General features: G+C 41.9%; 1 protein-coding gene across 1 annotated transcript in view; it reads left to right on the forward strand.

The window, feature by feature from the left end:
- EIF4E (eukaryotic translation initiation factor 4E) overlaps positions 1 to 13,386 on the forward strand; it is a 47,750-nt gene that overhangs the window by 13,825 nt on the left and 20,539 nt on the right. Inside the window, exons 2-4 of the mRNA XM_045019333.1 lie at positions 41 to 147; positions 6,670 to 6,765; positions 13,323 to 13,386. Of these exons, the coding sequence (XP_044875268.1) occupies positions 41 to 147; positions 6,670 to 6,765; positions 13,323 to 13,386 (267 nt within the window). The remainder of the gene's footprint in view (positions 1 to 40; positions 148 to 6,669; positions 6,766 to 13,322) is intronic.

Genomic DNA, 13,386 nt, shown 5'->3' on the forward strand with positions numbered 1-13,386 from the left:
TTGAAGACACACATTCATAATTTTGCTTTTCTTTATACAGGAAACCACTCCCAATCCTCAGACTTCAGAAGAAGAGAAAACTGAAACAGCACCAACTCAGGAGGTTGCCAGCCCTGAACAGTATATTAAGCATCCACTACAAAACAGGTGAGCCATGTTGTTCTGTCACCAGGCTTTGTGATTCTACAGGTAAATACGTCACCTCAAAATTCTCATAGTTGTTGTTTTGTCAAATAATTATTGTGATTTATAGAGAAAAGCTTTGTTTTTTCACTTTTTGTTCATAAACTTTCAGCCTATTCTAACAAATTTTTTCAGTGACCCTCATGAAGAAATAAACACCCAATTGTACTGGTTCTGAGTTCATCTTCTATTGTAATTGAAACCTTTTGTTTGTATTAATAATAGTGATAGAGAGCTGAGATCTCTTCCCTCTGTATATTTTCTTATTGCAGCCAAGATGCTCTGAAGGTGGTGGGGAGAGGCCAAGTTCGTTCTTCTATCAGTCAGGGGCAGGTGGAGCTTCACATGTATCAGACATCCGACAGTGGCTGATATAAAAAATTGAACCCCTATCAAGCAGGGTCCAGAAATATACTTTGATAGAAAGCATAATGTACTGTTCGATCCCAGCAACTAAGTGCTACGGATCTGGGCATCACATGTGATGTTAGCCCTAGACGTCATTAGGGAGTTATACACCCTCATCTTTCATGTATTTTTCTTAGTTTTCATGGTTGTACTACACTGATGGAAGCAGTAGTGGTAGACCAACTGAGCAGCTGTTTTCATCAGGGTTGGACAACAAGTTGGTAAAACTCTACTGGCTAGTCTGTATTAGTGTTCCCACTTTGCTATTACCAGTGGCAATGCAATGGTGCAAAATTCTAAGAAAAATGTAGTACAGACCTACAACGTTATATGAGGAGTTAATGTTCCTGAAAAATGCGACTTTAACTGAAACGATGTTAAGCGAATCCAATTTCCTCCTAAGAATTAATGTAAATGGGGGGAGTTAGGTTCCAGGGAATTTTTTTTTGCCAGACACAAGGCATTCTATATATTTTAAACAATTTTAAACAAGCAATTTAATACTACACTGGGGGGAGTCGTGTGCATGTGCTGTGTGTTTACAAACATGTTGTACATACAGTACAGTACTATAGTTGGGAGGTGCCCCTGCCTTACCCTACACAGGCACAGCCCACTGGCACTGGAGAGGAGGCAGGCAAGGAGGCTGAAGGTGCTGTAGGCTGGGAGAAGCACACTGCGCAGCAGCGGCAGCTTCCCCTCCTCTGCAAGCACCGGGGGGCGGGGGCCTCAACCCTCAGCCTGCCCACTCCTTCCTTCCCCAAGCCCCCATCCTTGACCTGCCTCTTCTTCCCCCTCCACCTCCTCCCCCTTTACTTCCCATGCTGCATCCTCACTCCTCCCCCTCCCTCCGCTCCCTTCTAAACTCTGCAAGCCACTCCGGCAGGAGGCAGGGGAGGGAAGGCAGGATGAGTCCTTGCTCCTCCCCCCCCTCCTGCCTGGAGCAATCAGCTGGTTTGTGGTGTTTAGGGGGCAGGAGGGAGCGGGGAGGAGCGAGGACTCGGCACGCAGGCTCCCCCTCCCTCCCGTCTGCCTCCTGCCCAGGGCAGTTAGCTGGCTTGCGGCGTTCAGGAGGGATGGGGAGCCTGCTTGCTGAGTCCTTGTTCCTCCCTCCTTCCCCCGAAAAGCCGCAAGCCAGCTGATTGGCGGGGGAGGGGGTGTAGGGAGGCTTCCAGCTGTGGAGAAAGCAGGCAGCCAAACAACATAAGAGTGGAGCATTGCACGGCTTTAAATGAGCATGTTCCCTAATTGATCAGCAACGTAACAACGAAACAACATTAACTGGGACGACTTAAAGTGAGGAGTTACTGTATAGGTGTTTTCTTTGGCTAAATTTCTCAAGCACTGCGAGCAACAATTACAATGCTGTTTGTAGTTATTAAATATTTTAAAACAATATTCACAAGACCACTTATGAAAATGTTACTTTTGAGTAAAATATTCGGAGCTTAGGATATCAATTCGGGGAATTGATTTAAATCATCGATTTTTTTTTTTTTTGGATTTTTAGTCAACTTTTCCATTTGTACTACAGTTATTTTTAAGAGGTGCATTCTCATTGGTTAATATAACCATTAAAACATGTTGATTTACAATTAAATAGAGCATTTACACTAAATTTGGTGTATCTTTTTGCTACATTGGAGGGTATACTATAACTATATACATATATTTAAGCAATTGTATAGCTTAAAATTTGTAGATTCTTATTAATTATACATTTTATTGTTAGAAAATGGTGAATGATCTATATATACTAGATAAGTAACTTTTTGCTCTTGATTTGTCTCAAGCTGCATTAGGATGGTAATTGGAATTTAAAGAAACACAAAACAACATATACTTTTTTCTTTTTCTTTTTTTAGAAAACATTAAATGTTTTGGATACATACATTTGTATTATCAGAACATGTTTCATATTTACAACTAAATGATTTATTAACAGACTAGAGGGGTTAACTATAGACAGTGAATTAAACTGATTATTTCAGATCAGCCTGGGCAATTTTTCCAATATGCAGAAGTGCAAATGACTGGAGTTTGTTAGTTAGGCTGTCCTTCAAACATTTAGAACTAGTAGATCTAATCTCCCTCCTCATCTCTTTTTGTGAACTATAAGAGAGACAAGTGTTCATGCTTTTTCAATTCCCACTTAGTTTCTAGACTTCGAATGAATTAGCTCAAATGAAGAAAATACTCCAGTGCTTGCAGAAGAGGTTGCTATTGTCAAACTCTGGTTCCCAGGATTTAGCTAATGACTTTCTCCAGTTCAGTTGTGACCTTCTTCGTACTTTTATTGATGATGGTTTACTGCTTGAATGGTTCATAGTTGGCATGATTGATTGGGTAATTATTAGATGCCCACATCACAGCAGCACCATCTTTCGCAATTAAGCATCTACCCTGGTTCATTGGATTGAGAATATTGGCAAGAAAATGTTGAGAGTAAGTGCTTCATCCATCTGCTTCTTTACTGCTTGAAGTGTAACTTTGTGGTAGTTATTTCTTTCTTCAGTGTCTCTTGAAGTTCTTTGCAGATTTCAGCAGCATCAGCAATGCAGCAGCAATCTTTCCACTGTTTGTCCCAGGGTATGGAAATAGCTTTCAGTAAATTCAGCATAGATTTTATATTTCTTCCTAGTCTGATGTTGACTACTTTAGCTGTGATAGTTCCATCTGTTTTGTCACGATTTTCTTCACAAATTATAAGAATAGGCCAATTCTTAATATAGTCCAGAACATTCAAGAACTGACTTCTATTATACATCTTGGGGGAGAATTGGTTTGGCTCCTCCTGCTCTCTGCAGTGCAGCTAAATTGAAGTGGTTGTCACGGTTTACAGGATTGGTGCTATATGCCCAGCTTTGGAACATCCTCTTGGAGGAACCCCTTCTATGTCCCTGACCCCCAAGGAGTTGCTCTCCCCTTCATGATAGGCTACATGGCCTCACCCTCTCCTTAGATTGAATCTCTGGGCTGCAGCACTCCTGCTTCAAACTAGGATCTCTGCTCAGTCAGTCTAATTGAGATAGACTCCTGGTTAGAGACTTGTACACTCTTCAGGGACTATTGGACTTCACCCAATATTTGCAAAGACACTCAAAAAGCATTTTCAAAATAGTAAGGTTTATTAGTCAATTGGAACATAGCATTGAAAGTCCTTAGGTTAGCATAGAGAAATAAAGGTTAAAGCATAGACAATTCTGGTCAGCTCAGAGCAGTTCACCAGCCAAGCTGTAGAGAAGTCCATTTTTCAGGTTTTGTGTCTCCCTGACCGTAGTCAGTTCCCAGGTGAGAACCCACTCTTATTCCCCCAACTCAATTCTCGGTCCTTTCTTCTTGTGATTGGGGTCTCTCCTCAGCTTCCCTGCTGAGAGGTGGGGAAATCCTCTCCCCCTCTGGCTCTTTGGTTGCTCGATGTCAGTGTCCTGATAATTGGGCTTTCCAGTGTCTTTTTCAGTTGATATGGATCAGCATAGGCCTGTCCTTTTTTAATGAACCCTTCATTTTGCTCAGACAGGCAGCACACACAAACCTGTCTTTTAGCCTGCCCTGAGACACACATAGGATTCATAAAAATAGTATCTCAGAAATTCCCACTTTGTCACAGTTATTACCCAAATATTTTGCAGTTTCAACATTTTGCTTTATTCCTGGAGTTGTATTTAAGTCTTTGGCTAAAAGATGCATCAGATGAGCACTGCACCCCTATAAGTTTCAGATTCCCTTCATTATTTTCTTCTAAATTTCTTCTCATCTTTGCTACATTTGCAGCATTTTCTGTGACATAGCTACATGTGTCAAGCTTTAATTTTTGTTCAGTTTGTTACAGCTTTTATTGCTACTTTTAAGTATTCTGCTGTATGGGTATATCCTGATGTTTCAATTGGTTCTGTAAAATAGACAACTCCAACTTCTGTTGACAAAGACAGACTCTCTACTTGATCCTTGTGTACATTGTTCCACCAATCAAGCCTCAGTTAACGAATTTCCTATCAATGCTTTTTGCACACTGTTCAATTTCCTCCTCAAACCTTGTATCCAGCAATGTCTGTTCTGCTGGGGGGAATGTAGCCTGGTCATAATGATTGAACCATGTAAATAAAATTTGTGTTCTGAACAAGACGAGAGGAAGAATGTGTTGCATAAATGAACCATGTAATTTGTTCATCTGTGAAGTCTTGCTGGAATTGGCTGGTCCTGATTATGAACTCATCCATGGTTTTACTGGATGCTGAAGTTCTTCTTTTTTTGATGCAGGTAAATTACTGTCTGGCATAGATTTAGCTGCAGCACTGGTGGTGGTACCAGCATATGACATGAAGTGGTAGATGTTGCAGATAGACATTCATAGCCCCTTATGTCTAAGTTGGGCACTGAAACAAAATGGTGTAAAAGTCACTCTTTCAGTGCACTGCTTTGAAAAAATGAGGTTGTAAATGAAAGATTCCTCTTATTGCAGCTGTTTGTACCACTGTTTAAATTATATAATTTATTCTAAACCTAATTTTATAGGAAAAGTAATTAACAAACTATAAGGATTATCTAAATCTATTTAAACCCTTATCTCTAGTCATATTTTATGTTAAAATTTTAATGTTAAAATTAATAAATGTACTTTTAAACCAGAAGTCTTCACCTACACTGTTTATATTGAGCAATAAAAAAAAAAATTTAGTAGTCCAGTAGAAACTGTAAAAATGTAATTGATAAATACTCTCACAACAAACATGCCAATTATATTTTGAATACAAACATTTTGAAATTCATAAGTAATCTACCCAAAACACAAATTTGACAATCTAAATGGTCATTTCTTAGCATAGTAAGACATGCTAGGAAGTCCATAAGGATGGTGCAGACATAAGTTTGCTAGCCAGTTGATTCAGATTTTTCAGACATCTCCACATCCTGGTCAAAGTCATTGCCTTCTGAGGAGCATTTTTCATGTTTGTCTGATAACCGGGCACTGCCTCTCTTTGTTGCACTTTTTACATGTGACACGTGTTTGTTTTCTTGAATTTCTTGAAAATACTTCCAGATGTGGACTTTTTTGTGACTTGTAGCCATGGCAGTTTTTTTTCTGCAGTTCCTGGGTGTTGAAATCAACACTAGAGGCTGCACTCTGAAGAGTGTTATCTCTTCTTCCCAGAGTGTCCTGCTTAGACACCAGTTTTGCTCCTTCCTGGTTGTGAGATTGCACTCACCAGAGTAGAGCTGTGATGAAATGTTTCATGTTAGTGTGCCTTTAAGTTTTAATCTGAGCAAACAATGAGAATTTAAGTAAAATAATATAAGACAAATATTTACAGATTACCTTTAAGATTTCTCATTAAAGCTTGTTGTCATCAATAAGCTTAAATGTCAGCTTCATTTTTTTAATCTCTAATCATTACAATATGATGGAAGTGCTTCTTGGCATGTGTGCTGAGACGAAATCATTTTTTCTTCTAATCTTTCATCAGAATCTATTTGAAAGAGATGCCTAGGTGAAGGAGACAAAGGACTCTAATCACATAGAGAAGAGGTTCCCAAACTATATCTGACCTTCATATTCCATCACTTCATGGCAGTTTTAAAAGAACGGTGGTATGTGAACCTGTAAAGTTCGGGAACCACTGACATAGCGTGCTCCTAACATGAACAGTCAGCAGTCTTTCGCAGATTACAGCCAAGAGTCCACTTTGATGTACAAGGCTGCAGTTTACCTATAAGCACAACTAAAACCTTGTTTTGAGGCTCAAGCAAATGGTCATTCAGTCATGAATGTATCACTGATCACTTATATAAAACCTTTCAAAAAGGATTTTAAATAGCTGCACATAAATGATTGGTTAGGCCTCCTAACACTTCTCTATGTTGAGACCCAGAGGCTGTCACTTTCCCAAGTTCCAGAATTAGATTTCAAGCCTGTTTCTCTTCTGAATTTCTCCTGCCACCTAGGAACTGGTACTGAGTTTCATGCTGTTACCTCAGTGGCAGTCTCATATCTTCTCTGTACTTGTAATCCAATAAGTGTACTCAAACCTCTTCAGTTCTGACTTATTTTTAATGTACAGTACATCATTTTATCTTTAGGTGGGCACTCTGGTTCTTCAAAAATGACAAAAGCAAAACCTGGCAAGCAAACCTTCGTCTGATCTCAAAGTTTGATACTGTTGAAGATTTTTGGGCGTAAGTAAAGCTTTTAATCCACATACTAATCCTGTGGAATATTGGGGAAGTAGTTTGACATTCCTTTCTGTATTAGCAAAAAGGTACTTATTAGCTACTAACTAAATGTTAGTTTCTGGAGTGTAAATTGGAATTTGTCTCAACTGTTTGGGGTGAACATCTTAATCTTCAGAATGAGAAGCTTTTTCAGAAAACCAAACTTTTATATAAACTATTTCTTGTTTTTTTGTGGATTAAATCCATCAAATATTTTTCTGCTTGCGTGGATGGGGTGGAATTGTAATTGTATTGATGATAAACAGATTGTTCTGCCTTGCAGTCTCATATTGCAATGTATATAGGCCTGAAGGTTCAAATATTGGCTTATTACATGTAGACTAGATTTTAGACTAGATTTTTCAGGGTCATAAACAGAATTAAACTGAAGCCTGAACTCTGCTTTGGGTGAAATAATTTCCTGTGCACAATATCCTGTACCTGTAAAGTTTGGCCAGAAATTATTAGTGGCTTTTGGTGCCCAACTTGAGGAACCTTAGAGGGGCCTGTTTTTCAAAGGTCAGGTACTTGTTTGTTTTCTGAAAAACAGGCCCCCATTAAGGGGCCTCAGGTTGGACACCCAAAAAATCACTAGTCACTTCTGAATATCTTGGCCTTGTTATGCACATTTTGAGAACCCCTTTCCTGTTTATCAAGCAGAGTAGAAATAACTAAGCAAGTTGTATGTACAGTATTCTCAGGGGCTTGGGGTATTGGTGAATTGAAGCTATATTAAAGCTCTTATTTGTATAACAGATAGATACTGGGCAGAGTACCATAAATATCAATGATACTGGGGAAACCAGACATTTGGAAACCAACTAAAACCTCCCCCCTGCGCCACATTTCACCTCACTTGTGAAATTGTCTTGGCCATCCAAGGATATAGATTCTGTCACATGATTGGTACTATGAGTCCCATAGGAATTAAGTGAAACAGGAAATTTCAGAGCATTTCAGAAGAGGGTAGAAGGGAAAATAATTTCTGTATTGAATGCCCTCGAAGTCTGTTAGTGGCTGGGCTGCAACAGCAGCACCTGAGCCATAGGCATGAGCTCTTTAATGATTTTGGTTCCTGTGGGTTGCTTTTACTGAAATTAAAGAGGCTGTCTTTAAGTGTCTTGCATATTGTGATGTAAATTGGGACAGTGCATTGGGAAAATGGAGGAAAAGAGTGTGTGTTTTTGAGGGTGGGATGTGGTTGATAGAGGGAAGACATTGGTGCTTAACCTTTTTAAAACACTGACTCTCCACCTTCTGAGTAGCAAGGTCACTGAGGATTTTGTTGGCTTCTCCCCTCTGGATGTGAGAGCTGGGAAAACTGGAAAGTGCTAACATGAGGTGGAAAAGGTGCTCTTTATGTTGGTGTGGGACACCCATGGGAATAACAAGTGGAAATAATAGTTACTGGGATGCTAGAGGGATTGTGTTGTAATGTGATTGTTGGACAGGAGAGTTTTTGTGTGGATAGTGTGGGGAAAAATCAGTGTGTGCAAGTGGCCTACTCTGGGGTTTGTTCAGGCAATCAGCTTTGGCAGTTGCATCTTAGGATGGTTGTCAAGTTGAGTGAACATGCTTGGAACCTGGAGATCTTGGATGAGGTGTGTGGGTCAGTTGTGTGAGCTTTGGCTTCTCCGCACTGTTGTGATGGGCAGCGATCCCAGTGGTCTTGCCATTTCTGGGGAAGCAGTTTTTGGCAGATGTAAACCTTGTCCTGATTCGTGCTGTTAATGCATGGTTGTATGCTAATAAAGTTGATCATGGATGAGTTTGGGCATGCACGTTACCAAGACTGGTTGTATGAACTAGCAGAATATTTACTAACCCAGATGACTCCTGACTGGAGTCGGCTACAGCATCAGTTGCAGCAGGGGCGGGCAAACTTTTTGGCCTGAGGGCCTCATCAGGTTTTGTAAATTGTATGGAGGGGCCGGTTAGGGGAGGGGGTCGTGGCCCGGCCCCAACCTCCTATCTGCCCTCCCCCAGGACTCCTACCCCATCCAACCCCCCCTCTTCCCTGATTGCCCCTCTGGGACCCCTGCTCCATCCACACACCGCCGCCCCATCCAACCCTTACACTCATTCCTGATGGCCCACCCAGAACCCCGCCCCATCCAACCACCCCTTCTCCCTGTCCCCAGAACTGCTGCCCCTTGCTGCCCCATCCAACCCCTCCTCCTTCCTGACTGCCCCCCTGAACCCCTGCTCCCATTCAACCCCCTGTTCCCCCAACCCCTATTCACACCCCCCGCCTCCTTACCACCACCCCGAACTCCTCTGCCCTCTGTCCAAACCCCGTCCCCTCTTTTTTACCCCCCCCCCACCTCCCTGCCCCCTTACTGTGCTGCCTGGAGCACCAGTGGCTGGCGGCGCTGGAGCCAGGCCACGCCACCACCACACAGCACAGAGCACTGGGTCAGGCTGGGCTCTGTATCTGCGCTGCCCCAGGAGCTCACAGTCCCACCACCCAGAGCATTGTGCCAGCGGCCAAGCGAGCTGAGGCTGCAGGGGAGAGGGGACAGCAGGGGAGGGGCCAGGGGCTAGCCTCCTGAGCCAGGAGTTCAGTGGCCGGGCAGGATGGTCCCACAGACCGTAGTTTGCCTACCTCTGAATTACAGGGTATTTAAACTGAAAGGTATTTTGCTCTCTTCACCCACTGTATGAACCTGCTCAAACTCAGTGGTAGTTTGAGAGCAGCTACAAAATAAAGGTCCAGTTGAAGCAGCAGGTGGAGAATGCAATCTAGCAGTGCTTTCTGGGGATGAACCAGGACTGAATATACGTAGTTATGGACCACAAATTAGTGAAGTCTTCATTCCTTGTTCTACCCTCTGCACTGGTCCCAACAGTAGTGTGTGTGGAGACAGCTGTCACAGTTTCAGGGATTTCTCCCCCAAGCTGCACTCAGGAGTTCCCAGTTAGGTCTCCAACCATCACCTGTCTCTGGATAGGAATCAGGGTTTTAAGGCTACACAGCTGCCTGCCTTACACTGTGATAGCCTCAGCAAACCAGTCTGTGTAAAGGCCAGCATGTTTCTTCCTTTCTCTAGTGGATATGAACAGTGATTGCGAGCAGTTAAGTTACCCCACCGCTCTTTCTAAGCAAGCACCTTTATTAAGGTAAAAGCATTAGAGAAAACATGTTGAAAACAATACAAATTCTTCAAGTGCTTGCTCATGTCAATTCCATTGTAGGGGTGAGTGCTTGCCACGTGCACCAGTGCTGGAAGTTTTTCCCTCCGTGATATTTGTTGGGGACCAGCTCTGGCGCTCTCTTGAGTGGCGCACTCATGCACCAGTATACAGGGCTGCGCCGGCTCCTCTCCCTCAGTTCCTTCTTACCACCACTGACTGTGCTGGAATGTTTCTTGCCTCGGCAAGCTTACCTATCTCAACTGTGCCTAGTTATGAATCTCTTGTGTATATAGTTCTTAGGAAGTTTATATAGTTTTAGTTCCCTTAGTGCATAAGATAGTAATAGCTAGTCCCCTATGGGATTTAGCCTAGGGATGGGGCCCTGATCCCTGGGCTTCAAGCCTTGTTACTGCTGCAAAAAAACCCTATGCCAGTCCGTCAAAGCTGTCTGAAGTGCTTGGGGGAAACCCATGTGAGCGACAAGTGCCACATTTTTAAGAGTTTCAAGCCGCAAACCAAAAAGGAGTGAGACGTTTGACTTAGAGCGCTCCTTATGGAGTTGACCCTTGGAGCCAGCCACATCGGACTCCACTCCAAGCACTGCAACCTCTCTGCATGCTGCGAACTCAGGGGTTATGGTCGCGGGAGGAGCTCACGCTACATATAAACATCAGGAAGCTTAGCACCATCCATCTGGCTTGCGCAGTGTTCCTTCCCCACCTGTCCAGTTGGGTGGTGCAGGTGTTGACTGACAAAATGGCCTCCATGTTCTATGTCAATTTGCAAGGGGGAGCTCATTTGTCGGCTCTGTCCCAGGAAGCCCTTTGTCTGTGGGACTTCTGCATCCAGCATGTAATCCACCTGGAAGCCTTGCATCTCCTTGGTGTCTGGAACAAGCTAGTGGATCACCTTAGCCGGTCCTTCTTTCACCACAAGTGGTCCCTCCACTTGGAGGTGGTCAAGATGCTCTTTCAGAAGTGAGGGAGCTCCACAAATGAACCTGTTGACCACCAGACAGAACAGAAAGTGTCATCGGTTCTGCTTTCTGCAAGGTCTCAGCAAAGGCTCGCTTTCTGATGCTTTTCTCCTGTCTTGGTCAGGAGACCTAATGTACCAGGGTGGATTTGATTTAAATTATTAGTCGGGAAGACTCGATTTTAATCATGGATTTGTACATAAAAGTGCATTCTTATTGGTTGTTATGACCTTAATACATATTCTTCACAACTCAGAGATAGATACAGGTTTCATTTTTAGAAGGTACACACTATACCTCTTTAAAGTGATTTATTTTGAAAACTTTTCAGATGTTTTACAGCTATGTCAGAAAATGAATGATTGGTTATTTCATTTACCAAAGGTAATTGAAGCAGATAGTTCACCTCCCAATGACTTCATAAATATCTCCAATTCACAGGTTAATCGTTAATATGTGGAGGATTTTCTTGCCATGCTTTATTGGGAGAACATCACCCAGACAGACATTTAAATTGTTTTATTTAACTAAAACAACAACGTTATGTATTCTGGATTTTTTTTCTTCAACAGCAAACATATTTTAACAAAACAAGTATATGAATTTTTTAATTCAAACATTCAAGTTTTTTAAAATCAGGGTTTTGTTTTTTTTTAATTAAAATATTTAAATGAAACATGGTCTGTAACATGGTCTTCAGTATACACGTTCACAACGCATTATGCTATCACTCAGCAGGCCAGAGATGACACTGGTTTTGGCAGAGCTGTGTTGCAATCAACATGTCCCTGAACTCCTACCTGCCTCCAGAGGTATTGCTTGGGAGTCACCTACAATGGAATGGACATGAGCAATCACTTGAAGAAAAAATGGTTACTAACCTTTCATAACTGTTGCTCTTCGAGATATGTTGCTCGTGTCTATTCCATGACCCTCCCTCCTTCCCCTCTGTTGGAGTTGTGGCAAGAAGGAACTGAGGGAGGGGGTGCCGGTGGTGCCCCTTATACCAGCACATATGCGCACCACTCCAAAGGGCGCCAGAGTTAGTTCCCTATGGATACCACAGATTGAAAACTTGGGGCACCGGTGCATGTTGTGAGTGTACACACCTATAATGGAATGGACATGGGCAACACCGCTCGAAGAACAACAGTTACAAGAGGTTACTAGCCAATTTTTCACACATGCATGCTAAAAGCTGACTAGATGTCACCTATCAGTCTTATGGGGCCCTAGTAAGCCAAAGTCTTTCAAACCCTTCTGCAAGGATTGGGGCTCTCATTGGACAGAAGGTTCTGTCCATTTCCTGGATCAGAAAAAGGACCTTGTGTCGGTTAAGTTCATCCTTCTAAACCAAAAGCCCTTTCTTTGTCTCCTAGTCTCTGGAAAACCCAGCTTGAATCAGTATATGCCCAACCACTCCAGGGTATGGTACTTGTCTAGAGTGATTTGCCTGAAACACCCCCTCCCCACTCTTTTTAGTTCCTATAGGAGCTGTGGTAACTCTCCACCATGGAGTAAATCAGTCATACATAAACTATTTATATATTTATGATCCCCAAAGATATTGCATGTGATTGCAATATCTGTTACAGCAGCATCCTTTCCTCCCCACACTCCTCCAATTTCATGCATTAAGCCCATCGACACTCCATTTTCAAATTTTGTTTTTTCCTGTGCATTGCTTGGTGGTGAGCACTTCCTTTTGGCTCAGTATACACTTCACTTCTGAGTCTTGCACGCTTGTCTCTTTTTCATCCTTATTTGGTTGTCAAATATTCTGCCTACAGGTCTCCACCCTTGGAGTAATGTAATAAATGTTCATGAGATAGAATATGACTCTTAAAACACATCTTCTGGATAGAAGAGCCACAGAAGCCTAGCCTTTATCTTTCTACTACAATATACAAAACAAATTAATTTTGTTCAGTGGGTGTCCTGAACGTTTGTGATAAACTTGTATGAAATATTAACTCACGTTAGCTTAAGTCAAGGCTTGGGTTTAGGTGGTGAAAATGGCAATATTTTTTAAAAATTATAGTTGGTAGCATGGATCCCAGTGAGAGGATGTAAACCAGTTTGTCTTGTTTCATAGAACTCAGTACTTTTTAAAGAGCTAAATAAGTAACATCTCTACTAAAAACTGGTTTGACATCAGAATATAAATTGATATGCATTTTTATATTGGGTTTCTATACTGCTGAAGTTGGGGTAGCTTCAGAAAGAAGTTTTAATAACTTGATTTTAATGTACTGTTCAGTTTGATTTAAGCATGTTTTGTCAGTCAAACTCCGAGCTGTATGGATTCGGCTTTCTTCAGCCTTTCAAGAACAATATTGTACCTTCAGAAGCTGCTGAACTTTTAAAATGTATTTCTTATAATTATGTGTTTTTCTTTGTTTTCAAATAGTTTATACAACCATATCCAACTCTCTAGTAATTTAATGCCTGGCTGTGACTACTCACTTTTTAAG

This window comes from Mauremys mutica, chromosome 5 (assembly GCF_020497125.1).
Source record: "Mauremys mutica isolate MM-2020 ecotype Southern chromosome 5, ASM2049712v1, whole genome shotgun sequence".
Lineage (NCBI taxonomy): Eukaryota > Metazoa > Chordata > Testudines > Geoemydidae > Mauremys > Mauremys mutica.